The sequence below is a fragment of the Gymnogyps californianus genome, chromosome 3 (genome assembly GCF_018139145.2).
Source record: "Gymnogyps californianus isolate 813 chromosome 3, ASM1813914v2, whole genome shotgun sequence".
NCBI classification, from domain to species: Eukaryota; Metazoa; Chordata; class Aves; order Accipitriformes; family Cathartidae; genus Gymnogyps; species Gymnogyps californianus.
In genome coordinates, this window is record NC_059473.1 from 17,604,901 (window position 1) to 17,626,517 (window position 21,617).

Here is a 21,617-nt window from a genome sequence, read left to right on the forward strand (position 1 = left end):
CTTTCCAGCAGTAATAGGTTTTGTCCTTGGTGGCCTCTATGGGTTTACTTCTAAAGACCTGATTGGGTTTGTCTCTGCCCTTTTCATCGCCTACCGAGGAATCGAAATTTTGTGCTGTGATTTTTATCTTTCTTTTTTTCCTGTTTTCTTTGCTTATTACGCTTTTGCTGTGTCTCATGTGGCAATTTTCAACTATTGTACTGACCATCCAGAACAGGGGGAAAAAACCCAGCCATTCTGACAGTCATTTTGTCTTCAATGCCAAATAGGGGAATGGGCTTAAGACACTCAAAGTGCCTGATTAGCATGCTTCTGGGGGATATTAGCAACAGAAATCATAATTACTGTATCAGATCTTAAATAGAAATAAGGGGTGCAAAGTAGATACATGCTGCAGTGTTTGAGTACGTTTGGATATTTTGCTGAGAGCGCCTTGCTGCTGGTGGTGGCTGCCCGAATTCCTCCTGGCAGGGCCCGCTTCAGACCCACAGCTCCTTTTCTGCTCTGGCGTGCAAGGGAAGGCTGGGAACTCTCCTGTAGCAGATTCTCTTCTGCCTGCTGATATCATGTTAAATTGGTAGGGTGTTTTCAATCAGAGATGAAAAGAAACAGGTAAAATTAGATGACTGAATCATGAGTATGCAATGGCTCTGCTCGGGGGTCAGTCACCTCCCGCAGGTGCACGATGCCAGCCGTGGGCCAGACACTCCTTCACAGGAAAATGCACTGCAGTTCATCTATCAATGTCCTTTAGGTTTTTTGCATAATGCATAAATACTTAGCCTTCATAGGTAGAGAAGTGCTCAGATGCTGGTGAGGTGTGTCACGTAAGTAGCAGATAGGGAGAGGGAGACTGAGCTAGCTTCTAGCTGAAGTTATGGAGGTTGCTCTGGTTTAAGAAGTGGTGGTTGTTTGGTAGAAGTTTCACAGTTCACTTCTGTCCTTAAAAACCTGTGCTGTTGCTGCAAAAGGGGTGGTGGTTCTTCCCAGTCATGTGGTCTTGTCCCCTCCTTGTGGCTGTGCTGAGCTGGACCAGCTGCTGGGCTGGCCGAAGGCTCATCATGGAGGTACTTCTTGCAGGGTTAGTATTCAGGTGGATTAATGAGCTGATGACACTCCTAGATTGCCCTGGGCTGACCGTGTGAAGTTGCACACGTACCACCAGCTAACTTCATCTTTTTACCAGCTTCTGTCCTCTATTTAGATGTCCTGGCAGTGTTGTGATCTGTTTATGATACATGGCAAGGTTTGCAATTTATAAATATCTGCTAAGGCAGAGGAAAAATTGGGACCAGAAAAGAGCAGGAGGACACTGAAATAGCTTTTTCTTCAGAATTTTGTTGGTTAGCTGTCACTGATGTAGCAGCTTGGCCTATGATGGCATGCATAATCCTATATAAATGCAATGTTTTGTAATTTATGTCAAAAAAATCCCCAAACAAATAACCCTTAGGAAAATCATGAGATTAAGATCTTGAAATGTAAGGGAATCTAGAACTTCTTAAATTGCTTTTCTTTGTTTTAAACAGACTGGTTTAATATTTGAAGGATGGGGGGGTTTTATGGTGGGCGTTTTCTTTGACATCAGTCTCTCTTCACCGTAATATATTCAGCAAAACTGTTTACAGTATTGCTTTTCTGGCTGTCACTTTTACATCATGTTTTACCCAGTTTAAAAACGAAAAAGCAGTCCAAAAAGTCCAAAATTCTTTTCTCAGTTAAGCATCTGCAGAAAGTATACCTGTTACTGAAGTGGAGCTGGGCTTTATTTTCTAGACAGTTTTTGTTCTGGCCTTTTTTAAATTCTTGTAACTTTATTATGTGATGATAGTTGTAGGGCATGTAGTGATAAGTAATTATTCCTTGCTTGTTTCAAATATGTTCCATAAATATACGAACATGGAAAATGGGAAGTAATGAATCAAAAACTTTTAGAATTATACTCATCACACTTTCTGCTGCCCCCCCCCCCTTTTTTTTTTAAAGGGCAGGGAGAGAATATGCTCTTACTTTTCTAAGTATAATTTAGGCAAACAGAATGTATGTATTTAAAGCTCCTCCATTTTACAGAAGGATTTGTATGCTGGCCTGGGCTATTCCTGAAATGTTTGGGGAAAATTGTGCCTTGAGTTTTGTACTAAATGCCATGTTTACTAAAGGATTTCTTGATAACATCTGGTTAATAATTGAAACTCCAGTGTTCCTCATTATGGTGATACTGTTAGGTGAAAAATTTGAGGTAATGAAGTGATGAAATTAGCACAGTGGATTATATGCTTGCAGAGAAACCAAAAGCCTAGGTTTTTGGTTTGGGCTTTTTGGGGGGTTTTTTGGTTTTGGGTTTTTTTAAGCAGCTTTTGGTATAGCTGCTGTGTACATATGGAGAACATAAAATTACATGAGAAGGTAAACATGAATTAACTTATGTATGCTGTGTATATTCTGATTTTTCACTAAAAGTTCTCTGTGCTCTAGAACTTCCTCCCCACCCTCTTGACTGGATGTGTTTATCTGAAAACTTCTGTAGCATTTTTCTGGTATAAAACAAAACTACTAATTAGCAAATTCCTTCTTTTTTTTTTTTTTTTTTTTTTTTTTTTTTTTTTTTTTTTTTTTTTTTGACAGATGATGATGTACCTGCAGATATGGTTGCAGAAGAATCAGGTCCTGGTGCACAAAATAGTCCATACCAACTTCGCAGAAAAACTCTTCTACCTAAAAGAACAGCTTGCCCTACAAAGAGCAGTATGGAGGTAATTTTTGTTTTAGTTGTAAAGTAAATCTTACTGTTTCAAGAATAGGAAGCTAATTAGTACTTTTCATAAGTTACCTAATGACTGAACTAATTCTTATTTATTTCATTAAAGGGTGCCTCCACTTCAGCTACTGAAAACTTTGGTCACAGAGCTAAACGTGCTAGAGTATCTGGAAAATCCCAGGATTTATCAGGTAGTAACTTTTTGTACAAAAAAGGGAGTGGGGGAGAAGGGGTGGAGACATTTTGACTTCATACACACGCACACCCACACACCCCTGAACTTTTTTTTCCTGTCTGTTCTCCAACTAAGAAACAGTAGTGAAAAAACAACTACAAACTTGTTCTGAACTTCAAATTTGGAAACATGATTTTAATCAGATTTTTAGAATCTGGTCCTTTAGTCTGCCTGCTTCACTGCAGGCATGTTGGTTTGGGTTTTCTTGGTTTTGTTTTGGTTTTGTTTGTTGTTCTCCTCAAAGTGCTGTGTAGTTGTATCCAAGCTACTGATGCTGCAAAGGTGCAGCACTGTGGCTAGGCTTATTTACCATTTCTCATATTGATGTATTGGTCCAGTACATTGTTTAGAGGTGGTTTTGGTATGTCATTATAGCACTTCATTGTGGAGAAAGGGAGAGAGTTTGTGTGTGTTTATTTAAAAAGTACACATATACCTACATACATGTACATATATGTATTTCACACATATAGTATATGTACACTGTATAATAAACACACACATGCAATACATGTGTATATAATTACACTAATGTATACACGTGTGGTTTTATTTGTGCGTGCGCATACATGGTTTTTTTATATATATATATATATACACACACACACATATATAGGCACACATATCCTGCTTTTGTTCTTTTATCTACATCACTTTTCAGTCTCTCTGCTTCTACCCCCTTTTGTCTCCTGACACACACTTTAGTTCCAGAAGATTTGCTGTCACTTTTCCCTGGAAAATCAACACCAACGCTTGCCAGCTCCCATTGATGTGGTTTCTGTTGCTTTTCTTGGGGTTTTTTAGTCCATGTCTCCCTTAACATTGTGAATTAAAACTGAGCAGCTGGCACAAGGCTTTGGTCCGTTTTCATTGCTTCTGTTGAAATCTGCTCTTTCTGGCTTATCACCTTCTCCATAGTGTAGATTTTATTTTTCAAGCCCTGTGTTTCTTCCCCCTCTGTTTTATTCTTCCCCTGCGCTTTGATTAACTCTTTTAATTTCAGCAAGCTTTAAGAATCATTTAACCTCAGATTTATATCCTTGAAATAGCCAGAACCAACTGAACGTCAGCCTGTGTCATTCTACTTCCAGTTTCATTTCCTGATTTGATATCTGAAGCCTTGTGCAAAGTCGTCTTGTCATAGACTCGGTTTCTCTTGCCAGTTCTTAGTTTTTCTTCAAGGTCATTCACTTTTGATGTGTTCTTCATTATGCTTTTACTGGCCTCCTTGCTTTAGTGAAGGTATGTAACTTTACATGAGTCCTGTAGTACAAATTACAGCATGAATGACACTAATTTCCAAAGGAATTCTCCACACTTTCGCTGCGCATTCCTTTTGTTACATTCTTGAGCTCATGTGGGGAAAGTATGGGGATTGTGGAGGCTTCTCCGGCATGGAATTAGCAGAGGAATTGTAAACAATGATTTCATAGTTGTACTTCTAAGATTGTATTCAAACCAGTTGCAGTCTAACAAGGGAGTGTCCTCAACCCATTTTCTATTAATTTCTTTCCCGGTATGGATGATAGTTACTTTTTATTTTCCCCATGAGTTTTTGAGATATTCCTCTAAATTTGTACAGGTATTGATTGTGGTGAGATTCCCGCCATTCCCCCCACCCCCCGTTTTTTCTTAGCATAGATAATGATAGCTGTTGTGACTGAGTTGTAAGCATGAGTCTTTCTGGATTATCATCAGTGGAGATTGTATATTGTCATCTGGAACATATAGCTGTTTATTTTAGAACTGTAGTTGAAATGAAGGCGTGGGACTAGAAACACAGGAAAATGTCTTGGTGGAGAACCGTTCCTTCTTGTATGGACTCTGAGTTGAGGAGAATTTGGCAGAGATGAAAGGAGAAATGCTATTCAATTAGTTTCCAACTGGAGTGGAGCCAATAGTTGGAAAAACAGAAGACTATTCCTTATTTTAATACTGATTTCAGAATCAGTGCTGCTGAGAGAGAGTTGCTATTTCAAATTGTAAGGAAAAAAAAAAATCAGTCACAGATACTGTCAAGAAGAACACATTAGAATTTTGAAATATTGGCATGTGTTTTTCTGTTATTTGCAACCCTGTCCTCCAGTGGTCTCTGCAGTGGACAATGAGTTCTTCAATCCTGAGACAGAAAGATTAATGAATATACAAGAATCTTGATGAGAAAGCAACACATTATAGAAAATATGTAAATAATTTTTCAGTTAAACTCTTCTAAGTAGAATACAAAAAATGAAGAAACCAAAAACTTAGATAAGAAAAGGGTATGATGGAGCTGTGCTGCTTATATCACAAATGACTGATGAACCTACAAATTCAGCATTTGTTTGACATCTGTAGAAAACACTTACAGCTTTTAGATCTTAGTGATCCAAATAAGTGTATCAAATGCTAATATAATATTTCTTGACTTACAGAAGGATTTCAATTCAGTATATTCTGACTCTTTCCTTACGTTACCTCAGCTGTAAATGTATGCTTCTGCTTACTGGGGTATTTCACAGTCTTTGGTACCACTTGTCTCGTCATGTCACTTTAATCCAGGGTTTTAATCATTTGACATACTCTTCCTTTTTGTTTATTACTGTGTAGGTTTTTTCCTCTCTTGCTTTAAGATCACTACATTTGTGTATCTGTTTTATATTGGGCAGTTCTGGCTGACTTTTAACCATCTTTGGGAGACTTCAGTTCAGAGACAAGTAATTTCTTTCTTTTCACTGAACTACGGAGTTGCAGTAGATACTGAGACTCTAGGTTACTGGAGCACTCGTTGATTGTTCTGTACATTAGGTACATGCACAGCTTATAGTTCACAGAACTTACTGCCTTTTAAAATTTATTTTTGACTTTTCCTATTGATTTATAAGATAGTTTTCCAAGAACACTGCATGCTATGTTTTCTGACATCTATTTTCTTGTTAAGAAGTAGAAATTTTTACTAAATGCCTCCTTACAGAACAAAAGCTATTTGTCTCCATCTTCTCCACTAAAATGGACAAAAAAGGTATCCATACAAGACATAATTTACAATTCAGGATTCATGGAATGGCATTCTTGGTCTTTGTACAAAGAAGGTAATTCACTTTCAGGCAGCTTTCCCTGCCCTTTGTCTTAGTATTACTATACTAGTTTCTATCTACTAAATGATCAAAATTGAAACGGAATTAGCTTCACGCATATCCTGTGGAAACACAATGACATAACCAGCTGTGTTTCTAATTTTCAGTTGTCTATGAACACTTTATTAAAATCATAAATAGTTCAACTGTCAACTTACGTTAGGGCAAAGATAAAGATTGGTGATGACCTCTTGTGCTTTGTTTTTATTCTTGTCTCTTTTTAACACTTATTTGGTAAACTGACAATTTTTTTTTTTATAAGAGTATGCATTTCGTACTTAACCTTCACTTTGTCAATAGGCATAAAACTGTCAGGAGTAGCAGCACATGAATGTTTCTGATTTGGTGGCCAGACAAACCTTTAAAACTGTTTCAGCTTATTTTTGTAAACTAGGAGGAAGAACATATTGAATGCATCCTTGCTTTGACAGATTACTAAAAGACACCCAAAATGTGAAGTGTGAATTTATAAAACAAAAGCATGGAGTTCTCTCTTGGACCCAGAGGATATTTAAGTCTTCATATTAAGAAGCGAATTAGCTTTTTCAAATTATACTGGAGAATTCCGCCTAGTAATCACGGTATCAGTGATTTGGGTGGCGAAGTCTTAAATCAACCCGTTCTTAATTGAGCAGAAGGGCAATTTAAATTAAATCTCTCACTTGTACAGGATTTTGGATAAAGGTGGGTGAGGATAGCAAACACCTGTAAAAATCATCGTCTTCATTTTGCAAGCAGTCCCTGAGTTTCCAAGTAAATAGAACTTGAGAAATTGCAGGGGCTGAGGGGATTTATTGTGGCTTTTTTATTTTATTTTTTTAATTGCAAGAAGTTTTTTTGACACTTTCAAAGTTGGTCTCTGCCCTTGCAGTAAGGAAACGCATCTGAATTTCAATTTTCATTTTGAGATAGAGCCTAGGGAGGAAAATGGGAGTATGAACTGTTGAGCAATGGGAGGCACTCCAGTAGTGAACTTCCCTCTTCAATAAAAAATTAATCAAGGTCCTAACATATATAAACTTCAAGGAAGAAAAAATTCTGCAGGTTGTTTTGGGAAGTAACTGACTGTCTTGGGAAGAAGATCAAATTGTATGCCTCAGGGATTTGTGTGTTAAAAGGAGAAGGCAGGTCGTGGAAGGCTTGTGAGGATTTACTGCCTTGCATTCACAACATCCCATTTCAGCTTGTAAGACAGTAGAAGACTGTATCTCCACATCTAACTGGAAAGCTACCAGCAAAAGATGAATTCAGAAGCAATGTCCAATTATCCTATGATGCATTTCAAGGGTAATGAGGACAGTAGAATGAATTGCTGCTGCCTGTTTGACACAGGAAAGAACCTTTATGTCTCCAGTGGAGAAGGACCTTTTTAAAAACCAGCATTGATCATGCATGTGGCATTCTTTGGTGATGCCCAACCACGCTCGCCTTACGGACTGCTGGTATATGCTCCCCAGGCTTTGGGCTCCCCAAATGTCTCTTGAGCATGAGGCCTTTCCAAACTACTGGCTTTTTATTAGTTTTGCTAACTTACTGGCTTCAGCCTGGCATGTAAGGTGGGGTGGTTTTTGTTTTGTTTTTTGAATAAAAATAACTTTTTATAATCCAGCATTAATAATACTGCTGCTGAAGGGAACTGTCTTGACCAGCTTCTGGACATTCATTCCTGTCTTCTTCCTTGTGCCCATGCTAGCGCTTCTGTAGCTTGCAAAGAACTACAACAAGGAGCTGATCCATAAAAAAAATTAGTTTGGAGGAGGATGGGTAAGGATGAGGAAAAAAAATTCTGATTTATTCTATCCATGATCAGCTCTACCAACCTAAAGGGTACTGTGGGAGCAAATAGATATGGGCATGTGGAATGGTGAGACTCATCCCTTTTCTACAGCACAGATTTTTGTTGGGTTATAGTGGCATGTTCCTGTAGCTTATGACTATAAGCTGTGTTACTGTTGAGAGCAGCCATCAGTCAACTGGATAAATGCCCTCCTAGCATCTCAGAGAAAATCGGTATTTGTGAATCACCGAGGTGACATTCATACAGTGGTGCAACAAGGAACAGGTTCAGGGGAAGTCACTGCAGAGTCAGTAATTTCTACTAACTGGTCTGACCATAGATGTAAGCATAACACCCTGGAAAAACAGCTTTAATCAGTTCTCTCATAGTACACAGGTTCTGGTGATGTGGTCTGTAGACCACAGTTTACCATCTTTGTAAAAGCCACAGTTGTGGTCCTTGCAGTTCATGTCTCCTCTCTCTTCTAGCTGGAAATAATGTAGTTACTTGTGCTGCTTTGCCCAGGGAAGACTTGGGGCTCATCTCGTTTGTTTTTTTTGGGGGGGTGGGGGGTGCGGTGGGGGTTGTTGAATTTCATGTGGAAACTATTTTTCGGAATGTTATTCCCTCAAATTCAGTAGGTTGTCTTTCTGAAAGTAGCTTTTGTAGTCTTCCTGTAGTAGCCAAAATCACGATCCTATTGCTCCGTAGGTTCAGATGTTCTAGGAAAAAATGAATAATGCAAGGGGCATTACATGGATGTAATTGCATTATGGATGTAGCAGGAGCTATTTAATGCCTTGCATACAAATCCCCTAAATCTTGGAAGCTGTTCTTTACGGTTCTGCCTGAGAGAGGATCCTAAAAACAATAACCAAACAGGTGACCTGTGCCAACAGAACTCCCCTGCTGTGAGGATACCTGCCACAGAAGGGTTTCGTGAGAACACAAACTACAGATGGGGGTTTCACGTATGAACTGTTGGATGTAGAGTGCGCATGTGCCCAAGAGCAGGAGTTCAACAAAGTACACTCACGTCTTCACACGATGATACAGGAATGACACTTTCTCAAATCTCTCTCAAGAAATACAAAATCTGGCAAGGCTAACACTTCTTCTGGCTTAGATTTTTTTGTTTTAAAAGAAAGAGCATAAATGGGAATAAGTGGAAGGAGGAGACTTCGGAATTATTGCTGGCTACTGGTTTCCTGCATCCCAGACATCCTTTTTCCTAATGTGTTCGTTGTGGGAGAACAAGGAAGTTTTACTAGTAGTTTTTCCAGACAGTGACTATTTCTGAGTAAATTCTTTTGTGTTTCAAAACATTTGCAGAGATTTTGACTTTGGGACTGGGTGATTATTATTATATGGATAATGTGGGTTAATTGAACCACAATGAAGCTAATAGCTGTGAGGAGCCAGTATATCTGGAACATACACAGTAGCCTACTTAATGTCTGCAATTGTATGCAGATTGATTCCTCCAAAAGAAAAAGTGAACTAAAAAGTTTTGAAGGAGGACTTGAAGTCTATAACTCTACTGACTCCAGAGTCAACCATTTACCTTTTTTTTTTTTTTTGCCTTTAGATTTAGATGAAATGTACTTTAAAAAAAAAAAAAAGGTGCTTTGAGATCATTGGCATTTTAAATGGGTATCTTTCAAATGGCAAGTTGGTGATCTATTTTGGTCAGAACTTGGACTGGTTAAATATGTCAATAATCTTATATAGATTACTGTTTAATAGCAGCACCTGCAGAACAGTATCTTCAGGAGAAGTTGCCAGATGAAGTGGTTCTAAAGATCTTCTCCTACCTGCTGGAGCAGGATCTCTGTAGAGCAGCTTGTGTGTGTAAACGTTTCAGTGAGCTGGCTAATGATCCAATTTTGTGGTAAGTGAAAAGCTATTCCTCACTATCTTAAGAAATATTAGATGTGCCACACGAGATGTCAGTACAACAGAAAAATTGAAATGTTGGTTGCAATTAGTTGAATTAAAACCAATTGCATTTTAATATGTTTGGTTTACTTAAGCATTATTTGTTACTTATAAATATCTGATTACATGTGTTAAACAGTAAAACTTTTCATTCTCTAGTAGTGTAGATACTAGTTAAATAATGGCTGTTTTAAAAAAATCAGTGAAGTATTCCTTCAGTAACCACTCCTTTCCTTCTTCCCCTCTTTAACCTTTTTCAGGCTTCTGTGGGGACTATGTTACTTAACACAAAAGAAACAACACATTTCTTAATGTGAGGTGCAAGTTTTGTCTAGTGTTACTTAAATTTTTTTATTTCTGTTTGGTTTGATTTTTGTTTGTTTTGTTTAATGGTTGAATACTTGGGCTGTTTTCCCCCCATATGAATCCACCCTACCCCTGGGTTATTGAGAGCTTGGATAAATGGGATATGAATTTGTAATTTTTTATAAGGGAAAAAATAACGTATGTTTCTTAGGCTGTTTTTTTTTTAAATAAAGTCTAAAAGAAAAAGAATAAAATTTGAATATAACATCACAAATGCTCTTTTTTTTTTTTTTTTCCTGTCTTAAAGACAGTTTGGGTGATGTCTTGTCAGATGAATTACAACTTCTGAGATTCAGTGGCGTCCTGTAAGTCTGCGCTTAATATCAGCAGGCTCAGGCACTGCAATTACTAGTATTCTGGTGCTAATCAAAAGAATCCAATTGTTGTGTGCTATTTTCTTCTTTTTAAGCCACTGTAATCTGTCCACTGATGAACTCTTTTTGAAATACAGTGCATCATTTGTTCTCTGTGGATGCATTTTTTCAGGCTTTTTTTGGCAAGGTGAGGAAGAGGTGGTGGCACACTTTGTCTTAAGTTTTGTTATTCTTAATGCTACTGGCTTTCGTAAGTGTTACAGCAATGCTGTAGTTAATATACAATTAGACTCTGATTCCACAAACAGTGTAACTAACTGCTTAAATTTCTTCATGAAGATTACATGTTGAGAACTCTTTTGCTCGGATCGTGAAACACATGTCAAAATTCTTCTTAGAAAAACACAGAAGTCAGTCCAACAGAAAAATTGTTTTGGAAGTGTTTTAAAAGTGGTTGGTACTGATCTCGGTCAAATTCACTGTCACAGACTGGCAAATGCTGTTGGGGAAAAAAAAAACAGTTTTCCACATTTGGTGTGTTTGTATTAATATGGAAGAGTAATCAGAAATACATTAATTTTCTTTTCTGCTTGACACTTCTGCTCAGGAAAAGATTGTATATGGAAGTATTTGAGTACACTCGTCCAATGATGCATCCTGAACCTGGTAAATTTTATCAGATTAATCCAGAAGAATATGAACATCCAAATCCCTGGAAAGAAAGCTTTCAGCAACTGGTAACAGTAGTATTCGTTTATATTCCAACTTAAAGATGGTTTATAAAAGTAAAAACCCCAACTTCTGAAATGTGGCTGACTAGTAGTTACTTTGGTTTTAGACTTTAAATAAGATGATGGGACTGAGGAGGTGGGGAGAGATCCTTGTATTGTGTTATGCAATAGGGAGATATCTGAAGTTCTCTCCTGTTTTGAGGCACGCTTTAGGGAGACGCATCATGGTAAAGTGGAGTGCTTGAGCATCCAGTTCTTCTATCTTGGGTTTTCGTCATGTTTTGCATCACCTGAAATTCTGTGGAGGAGATTGTCATGGTCTGTGGCTCGCAAATAAACTTCAAATATATTGTTGTTGTCATATATTATTAAACCAGTGTGCATGCTGGTTATCAGATTCATATGCATCTTCCTCTAGTAAACCAAACAGTATATTGATAATATCACTTGGGCTTAAATAGTGATTTACAGGTGACGTGACTGGAGCTAAACAAGTTACCTTAAAGGCATGTGATTGAACCCCTAATCCAAAGTGTCAAAGGTATCGTAAAAATGGCTGGGCATGATATTTGAAAAACATAAGTGAGGGAAATAAATATCAAGGTGAGTGTATTATACAATGCTGTGTGTAATTGGTTAATGAAATTCTGAAGCTTGTTGAGGACAAATACTTGACTTGGGTTCTTTGTTCAGTACTCAATCAAAAGTGAAGGTATAGGGTTCTTTTTTCCTCACCATATAAATGCAGTTTGTTTTGTGGCAAGCTGCTAGAAAATCAAAAGATGGAAATAAGAACATCTGTTGTGGAGTGGGTAAGGTACACGAAGCTTTTCAGTCACTTTAGAGGCTTCTGGCTGTGTAAGTAGGTTAGCCTCTTGGTTTAGTTGATCACTCTCTTAGGCTCAGACTTTTTTTGGTGTTGCCATTTCAAATTGGATGCCTAATGTGGGAGGTCAGAATATGATCCTTAGTTTCTGGAACAAACTGATATCAGCAAATGGCTTGTTAATTAGAGGATTAGTAGATCTCTTGTCTGTGATTCAGATCCACCTGTCTGCAAGCTTATCATAAACTATTTTCCTTGTTTCAGTACAAAGGAGCACATGTAAAGCCAGGTTTTGCTGAACACTTCTACAGTAATCCTGCAAGATACAAAGGAAGAGAAAATATGTTGGTATGTTTCTAAAGCAGTTCTTAAGAATATTTTTATATCTTTGCATGGATATTTCTCTCTAAACTTGTCCCTTTTCTTCTAGTATTATGATACCATTGAGGACGCTCTTGGTGGAGTTCAAGAAGCTCATTTTGATGGACTTATCTTTGTTCATTCTGGTATATATACTGACGAATGGATATATATAGAATCTCCTATCACCATGATCGGTGCAGGTATTTAAACTGAAAGCATCTTTGTCTCAAAGTATGACTTGTGTTAATTACCACCTTAATTGCAAAGATATTCTAGTGTATTAAATATCCAGTATAAATGCCCGTCTTTCTTCATCAACCTAGTAAATAAGTATTTTCTGTACAAGTGTCACTAACTAAAAAGTAGCTGATGCTTCAGACTGAAGTACCATTGTCTGCTTGTTAGTTCTTGGAATAACTTATTTATCTCTTTATTTCATTAGGAGAAAAAAATTGAATTTTTCAGAAAGTATACTCAGTTACATGATTGCACTTGAAATTTTCAGGTGGTTCTTATGAAATTTGTTTATATATAACCTATCTCCAGAGTAGAATCCAGCAGTGGGAGCAAGCCCAAATTAGTATCTGTCCCATTTTCTTCAGCATTGTAATTCCATCTCAAGGAAGGAAATGAGAGCATCCAGCAGAAAGATTCTGAGACTGGAGGTTCTTTCTTTGTTCGTCTCCCAACTGTTCCTCTAAAGGAGAACCTTTATGGAGAAGGAAATAAACCTTTCCTATTCTGAAAGTCTTAGGAAGTTAATACAAGATAATACACCTGGCTGCAAATTGTGGTGCTTGTGGAGGTGTTTGCTTTTCCTGTCCCTACTGTGAGCGTGCTAATCCCCAGTAGCACAATAGCGTGGTAAGAATTTAGACTGTCTTAATGTCTGGTAGAGATCTTGGTTAAGAGGTCTCAGACCTCTTGCTCCATTGGTGACCCGGTAGTGAATTGCCTGCTGCCTGCTTTTTCTGAGATACTATCTGTCTGGGTTGGGGTTTTTTTTGTTGTTTGGCTGGTTGGAGTTTTTTTGGTGGTGTTGGTTGTGTGGTTGGTTTTTTGGTTTTGTGGGTTTGTTGGGTTTTTGTTGTTGTTGTTGTTGTGGGTTTTTTGGTTTTGTTTTTTTTTTAAAGTCCCTCTTTTCAGGTATCTGTTCTGCATACCAACTGTTTTGTTCTTGAGTGAGCCTATTCTGGCACTTCTTGCCTGGGTTTTGCAGCCTTGGCAGTGAGAATGGTTTTGAGCAGTGCAGTCAGATTGTTCCAGTGTTAGTCTTAAAACTTGTCCCTGCAGATCTGCAAGATGCAGCTGCGTTAGTATGTTAGTTCGTCAGTTCATGACTATGTTTCTGAAGCTAACATCCTGAACATCCCCACTTACAGTGCTTTGGTTTGTGTTGTGGAGAGGCTTTGGAGCACAAACTGGATTCCTTTTGGGTGAGACTAATCCAAGAGACATGTTCCTGGAATACTCTTACTGCACTCTAGTAGTCGGTGTATGTTCAGTCAGAGGGACCAGGCTAGGACTAGTCCAAAGTCAGTCTGTTCTGCCCTCCCTGTCCTGCAGTGCATGTGGTGTGAATGTCTGATCCTCAGCACTGTTTCACTCTGTAGTACCACTCCTGTTACGCTGCAGTGCTTGCTAATGCAGACGTGGCCTTAGACAAATAACAAAATACCCCCAGCTTCTGTCTCAGATAGAGGATGACAGTAATAGATGCCAGTACAAACAGGGCAAGTCATATTCGTGAAGCGTTTAAAATCCAGAAGAAACTGGATCAGCACTGTCCTAAGATATAAAATTTCTCCATTACTTCATGAAACTTGAAACGACATCTTTGATAGCTGGTTAAACTTCTGGATGTTCTCTGGCTCCTTTTAAGTTTTGAAAGACCCTCTGCTTTCCCTTCCACTGGAATTAACCTAAGTTATTCAGAAAAACCAGTTATCTCAACTACAGTTCTTTAAAAGCAAGGGATCTGCATTATGTATTTTTGTAACAGAATAGCTGTCTTGGGGACCAAAACCTCCAAGAGGAATCCAGAAATGCTAGATGTATTTATATTTCAGTTTCTGGCACTGCTGACTCTTCACTTCCTCAGACTTTCTCCACTGAATGGTGAGTGATATTGTACAGGGAGTCAATTTTCATTTGTCTGGAAAAGAAAACAAATTAAAGTGAACCACTAAGCCTTGGAGAACTACCTCTTTTCTGTTCAGTCTGGCATGCTTTTCAGAATGGTAGGATTAAGGCAGCACCAAATCTCTCCGCAGTTCTACTCAAATTTCTTTAATAGTTTCTTCTGCTGACTTCTGAAGAAGCACAACATTATTAGAAAGGCAGCTTTACATACCTCGAGCTTTCAAGAAGCTTCTACTTTCTCATATAAGCAAAATGTTCCTACAGAATAATGCCTGGTAGTCTAGGTTTGTTGTTCTGTTTAATTTTGGGGTTATTTATTTCTTCCTTAAATCTAGGGGAAGGAGTCAGGTTCAGAAGGAAGCCTTTGGAGGTATTACTAGTACTGTGGCTATCTGAGCTGTCAAGTAAGAAGCAAGGGTAGAGGTCCTGTAAGGAAGTTGATGCGTGTGGTTCAGCGGACAGAAATACCTACAAATTTCTTAAAAGAATTCTATTTTCCAGGGTTGGGGAGGGCATGTCAGATTACTGCAGGAATACAAGCCTTCCATGGAGTTCTCATCTCACTCAAGACAAAAGTCTCTGGTCTTAATAGCTGAGTTGTACAGACATGTGTCCTGATCTGAGAATCTTCACTGAATATGTGTGTGTTTCTGTATTTTAGAAGATACAGCTTTCATTATTTCCCTTTATTTTCCATTTGACTTAAATAATGTGCAAGTAAGTGAAAAAGGGATTATCAAAGGATTTTCCAATCAAGAAAAAAATTAGTAAAAACAGTAAGAAGAACTATTGTAATTTTAAGGGTAGAAAAATCTACAATGGTAAAGACTGTCATAATCAGGTATTTTTTTGCTTTTGAGTGCAAGAAAACTTTCACATGCCTGAACTCTTCTTTAAATACCCATTCTGCATCTTTGAATTGAAAATTGTATTTTAGACTAGTTTAGAGCTGTGTTCTTTGCTGTAGATTTTACAGACTACAAGACCTAAAAGGGCCTCTGCATTTTTTGCCTGATACAATTGAACAAGGTCACAATTATTTCCTGCAGAATCTAGTTATTTTTCTATTAATGCAGTGAAAAGTGAATAAAACAATTCTGAGGCAACATCCAGCTGATTTTTAATGCTTTAGGCAGTCCCTTTTTGTAGGCTTTCTGTTAAGTTCTAAATGGTCTCATCTTGGTCCTTAAACTGAGCGTGAATTCTGATCCTGTGGAACATGACTCCCTTAGACTTCAGCAAATAGACTTCTTGGGAGCTGTTTTGCCGGATTACGAAATTAGTGGCCCTTTTCTTTCTTTTTGCTTTCTTGTACTGGTTTCTCTCTTCTAAAGTGGTCTAAGCCAAAAGCTGAAATATAGATATTTCTCTGAATAATTCTTTTGCAAAGATTCAATAGGATGTTGCAGAGAATTTCTTTGATGCATTTAGAATGAAACCAATGCTTGAGCAAATCACCTTCCCTCTTCAGCCTTTTCCTGGGGAGGATCTAAATGCAGTGGTCTCACTAACTGGCATGTTCCATAATGGGCATTCTGGGACCTCCCAAGCTCAGAGACCTGTAAAGTAACTTGTGCTGAGAGGAAGGAGATGTCTGTAGAGAACATCATCTAAGTGCATGGCAAACACCTCCCAGCACAATTCCACAAATCTCTCGGCTGTGTTTGATAGTGTTTCAGAGCATCCAATGTGAAGTGCAATTTTTCCTTGCCCCCCTAAGAGGGAACACAATTCTGATATTAATTTATGGCGCTCTCATTTCCTGTTAAGGGCTCCATTTATTTTCTGGTTTTGGTTCACCTGTAATACTGTGGTGCCATTCTTTCTGAGATGCTGAAGTATACTGATGTGTATATACCAGTGCATTTGCACCATGGTGAATATATAGAAATGTTACCAGGCCACAGAAAAATATTTTGTAGGATGACACAAGTCCTCATCAAAACCTCTTTTAGTTGTTATCTAGTACTAAGTGAATAGTGGTATGAAGAAGAGCTAGACTACCTTACAATATTTGCAGCTCTGCAGTAATGAAAGCAGAGATCTAGCTTTTAGATAGTGAGAACAAGCTGGATAATGATGTAAATGTTGCTTCATTGGGACTGGCACCTTTCTGCCTGAGTGATAAAGAACAGGACATACCACTTGTCTGTATTACTGTCAACAGACAACAGAAAAAGATCTGCTCGTGAGAAATCCTGTGTGTAGGCTCTTCAGTAAATTACAGAATTCAGGGCAAATATCTGGTCACGTTTGTGTGTGTGTGTGTGAGAGTTGGGAATGGTTTGAAATTGCTATCAGATAAGTTATCTGCTATAATATGTGAAACTTCCATATTTACACTTCGTGTATTGAGGAAGGCTTCTTTGGCTTGCATATTTAATGTGCAGTTTTGAATTAGACAAACTATATTGCTTGTGAATGAGTATCATTGAATTTATACCAATGTAAGACTGTTGTTAACTTGTGCTCCCTCTGCTGGCTATTGCCATACCAATGTAAACATTTCCTTCCTTTGGATTAAGGATAAAGAATAGAGCAGAGCCTTGCTGTTAACACAGGAAATCAAATTGCAGATTATGGGAACTTGCAAATGAACCATTTTGAAACCTTCTGTACATACTTTCAGAAGTACAGTTCAATCTAATTTTATAAGATTTTCTTCTACAGAATAATGAAGATATCAGTTCAAAACTCTCTTACATTTGAGAAGTGTGGGGAGGTCACTCGTAGGTCATGAGCAGATTACTAAGTGGTTGTTTAAATTGGTTAAAATTAGTGATGGAATGTGTGTATTTAGCTTTACTAAAAGGTTTTAGAATACCAAAATAAATTGTACTTGGTAACAGAATTACAGTGCCTCTAGACTGGTATCCATGTTTAAACTGTTAATTCAGTTTGTAATAAGTAGTACTCAAAAACTAGCTGTGTACAAGAGAAGATTTTTCTCATGGTACTAGGTATTAAATTGATGCAAGATTGTCTTAGTTAAAGACTAGTTTCTCCATTGTCTTTGAAACTTTCTGTTTTAAGATTCTTCTGACACGAAGACTATTTATGTGCCAAGAATAGTGTTCTATAAGTCCTTTGAGGATTTTTTTTTTTTCAATGGCATAAACTGAGACTTAATAAATGTTTTCTTTACAGCACCTGGAAAAGTAGCAGATAAAGTTATAATAGAAAACACTAGAGATTCCACCTTCGTTTTTATGGAGGGTTCTGAAGATGCCTATGTTGGATATATGACAATCAGGGTAAGAATCTCAAACTTCAGCAGCGCTTTTAATAATTTCATTTTAATGCCTGAGCAATTAAATAAATACTATGTTTCTGTGTTGTCTTCCTCTTTCAGTTCAACCCTGATGACAAATCTGCTCAGCACCACAATGCACACCACTGCCTAGAGATTACCGTGAACTGCAGTCCAATTATAGATCACTGTATTATTCGAAGTACTTGTACGGGTTAGTGGGCTTTTTATTGTTTGAAATGAAACCTGTGCTTAAAGTTACTAAACTAACCAGGGCACATGGAAGCAGCGCACAAATTGATTATGATCACTTTTGGCATATTTCAATTTTTGATGCAGGTGTTTAATACCCGTCTGTAAGCCTTATTTGCGTTGAAATGGCGTTATTACAGTGACTTCTTTGTGTCCAAGACCTTTGCAATAATGTATACTTGGTCTTCTGTTTGAATCGGTTTGGACTCTCTGGGCAGTTAGTTTAAAACCTGGAAAGTGACAGTTTATATAAACTTACCTGGTTTTGGTAGATATAGTTGTATATAGTTGTAGCTGGCAGGAGGGGGCATTTGAAGGGGACACACATGGGACTCTTACATTAGGTTCATTGCAATATGCAGTATTGGGATTGATGGCATTAAAACAGTCATGAGCTGTAACTGCTAAGCTAAGTTCACTTTCCTGTCAAGAGTGGAATAATTTGACATTCTCAGAGTACAAGTTCCTAGCTATACAGGCAGAAGAAATGCATAGTGTGGAAAGCTAGACTCATTTCAGCATCAGAGGTAATGAGGAATTTATACCGCCTGATTTAGGAAATCAGTCTAGATTCAGGAAGGAAAGGGTCAGAGGCAGTGGAAGTGAGAGGCTGGATGGCAGTTCAGTCATTGGCAGGAAGACATGGCAATTCGCAATCACTTAGACACAAGACGCAGCAAGTTTAACGTGTTTGAACGCAACCAGATGAAATGCGGTTGGAGTGTCCGAAAGAAGAGGTACAGGAGAATTAAGATATTGAGTCTTTGCATGGAAATGGCAATGTGAACTTTATATACTGAAGTTCAGCTAGTGAAATGGAATGGATCTACACAGCAGGCTGTGCATAAAGGTTGCTCAGCTCAACATAAAGGGAAGGAAACAAGGAGATCTTCAACTAGATGTAAAAACTATGCTTTTCTGGTACGAACTATGGAGGAGGGAATTCTGCAAGGAACTGTAATAAGAACAGTGGAAGGATTCCTTGTCTGTGCCTTGTAGAGGAAGATATGCTCTTTCTTGGAGGTTTCAGGCTATAAAACACTACTTCACTTTTGGTCAAGGCAGCTCTATGCTCCACATCTCCATCTGTTTTATCGGAGACATATCAGCTAATATGTGGAAGTGTTAAAAATGAAAAAAGAGGAACAGGACAGCTAGCTGGTCTCAGTATCTTGATTTCTTTGTTTAATGCTAAATACTGGGAAATTGAAGTATACGAAGAAAAATTGTTCTGAAACTTCCTATATACCAATATTGGGGACCCTGATAACAAATGAGAGGAATTAGATTTGTTTCTTGGACCACATTCAGCTTGGTTATAAAAGCAGTTTGAAGAACTGCATGGCTTCATATTGAAACATGCTTATTAGATAAGCTAGTAGATCTTAATGTTTTTGAGAAAATTGTTTATTAAAATTAAGCTTTGATAATTTTTTTCATGACCACTTTTCATTATGGAAGACTATTTCTGAGAATTTTGGACTTTTGCCCTCTTCAATACTGTGGATTTCTGAATGTTGGATGCCTTGAATTGTTGCTTCTCTTCTCCAATGTTAAAATTTCTGGTCAATTTTGGAGGCTTGTGTGTAGGCTGTACTATGATCACTTATTGATTATTAATTTTTATTGACTTTTTTAATCCTACCAAGCCTTGCTATGACTTACTCAGGAAGTACTGAGTGGTGTAAAAAGGGAGGAAGAATGGCAGTCTGCCAGAAAAGGCATTTACTGTTTCCAAGTCAGTGACATCTCTGAAATATTGATCCATAAGCATTCAAAATCTCTTTCCTAGCACATGCTTGATACCCTTTCTGTAGATCTCCTAATTGCGTTAAAGCATATTTCTACGTTATGTCATATGTAAAGTTCTTAATGTATGTAATATGTAAAGATGTGAACTATGTAAGTGCGAGTGATTTAAGCCAGAGGTCTCTTGCTGCCAGTCCAAAGCATCTCTGAAATATTTTTAAATAAAGTTTAAATGGCAAGATCCTAAGTCTAGAGGTTCTGTTGCATCCATTGTAGAGGAAATCTGTATTAATCCTCACCTTGACAGATAAAAGTAGTAGTGAATGGCAATGTGCCTTTTTAAAGTATTGCTTAAGTGTGTGCAATCATTATATTCTGAGTAAACAAAATAAAGCCTAAACCAGTAATACATGTGCTTGGTACTCTAAAAAGACCAATTTCACACAATCAATAATGAAGTCCAGTGAAGTGAGTCAGAATAAAGATTGCTTTATTTAAATAAGCAAAATGTGATAGAGGTATGCTTTTAGAACATCACACTGGGTTCCCAAAAATCCACAGTTCCTTGGTGTCACCAAAAGAGGTAGAGGAAAGGGGAGTGAAAGCAATTATGAAATACAAGAAATGAGAAGTTATTAGCAATTAATATAAATAGGAAACTAGGAATTGCAGGAAACTGTGGGAATCCCCCCCAAAAATACAAACACCCCAACAAAATACCCCCCTACCTCCCCAAAAGCATGTGATAAACAAGACAAGATATAACCTATGTCTAGAAGAGACAGTGCTTGTGTCTTAACTTGGAGAACAAAGGGAGTTTTAGCAGTGATGCTGATCCATCATAGAATGGAGGAATTTGAATGGCAAAGTGTTGTGTAATTTTTGTTCCATATTTAATGAGAATAGGCAGGAATGATAAATGTGCTCGTACCCTAGAGGGATAATAAAATACGTTCCACTCTAGACAGTAACCGTGGATGAGGTTAAACAGCTGTAAAAATAGACATTCTAAAATAATGCAGGAGTTGAAAAAGAACTGGCCAAGAAATCTTCTGGGCTTCTATTATGTATCAACAGTAACTTGAAACCTGGGTGAGATGATGTATGTCCCTGGGGGGGCGGCAGCGTGGGGGAGACTAAACAGGATGAAGTATGGCAAGTAGTACTACCTATTGATTGTGGGTAGAATAATGAGATAGTAAATGTGGGGGTTTGGTCAATCAAGAATTTAAAATTTATGATTGAAGTGAATTAATGTGTATTTACAGAAAGTTACAATGGTTGCATCACACTGTTAGCATTTTTGATGACTTTCTTTGACTGAAAGAAGGTAGCAGTTCCAGTATAATTACATAGATCCTTGAAAAATAGACTTCAAAGTATAGCACCTTAAAACATTAGAATTTTACAGAATTACCAGAGCACACACGAAATAGATGAAAAATAACTTTCAGGGTAATTATAAATGGCATTTCGTTGCTATTTCAAAGATTACTTTAAGCCACTTCTATCAATGACTTGCAGAGAAGAAATAAAACGCGTATCGATGAGACGAGACTTGTAGACCCTTTTTGGAAGGTGGGCTCTCAAACAATATTCACATTAGTGTGGACAAGTGTGAAGTTATACACACAACTCACTTTTGTTCCTAGTTTTAAGTGATAAACCTCTCTCCTGGGAAGCTGGATTCCTGGGAAAAGCTTAAAGAATCATTGTGGGTAAACAGCTAAGTATGAGCCTTCGTGTAGTTGAGTGGCCAAAAACTGATGTGATCCTTAGTTATACCTGTGGGAATATTGA

The 21,617-nt window shown here is 37.7% G+C and overlaps 1 protein-coding gene across 4 annotated transcripts in view; it reads left to right on the forward strand.

Moving 5' to 3' along the window:
* FBXO11 (F-box protein 11) overlaps positions 1–21,617 on the forward strand; it is a 78,462-nt gene that overhangs the window by 35,987 nt on the left and 20,858 nt on the right. For 3 of the 4 annotated variants that reach the window (XM_050895073.1, XM_050895075.1, XM_050895077.1), the window contains exons 2-9: positions 2,626–2,753; positions 2,868–2,949; positions 9,633–9,777; positions 11,112–11,241; positions 12,326–12,409; positions 12,492–12,624; positions 17,714–17,820; positions 17,919–18,030. In XM_050895073.1, coding sequence (XP_050751030.1) covers positions 2,626–2,753; positions 2,868–2,949; positions 9,633–9,777; positions 11,112–11,241; positions 12,326–12,409; positions 12,492–12,624; positions 17,714–17,820; positions 17,919–18,030 — 921 coding nt within the window. The remainder of the gene's footprint in view (positions 1–2,625; positions 2,754–2,867; positions 2,950–9,632; positions 9,778–11,111; positions 11,242–12,325; positions 12,410–12,491; positions 12,625–17,713; positions 17,821–17,918; positions 18,031–21,617) is intronic. The other variant, XM_050895074.1, reaches the window with a different exon arrangement.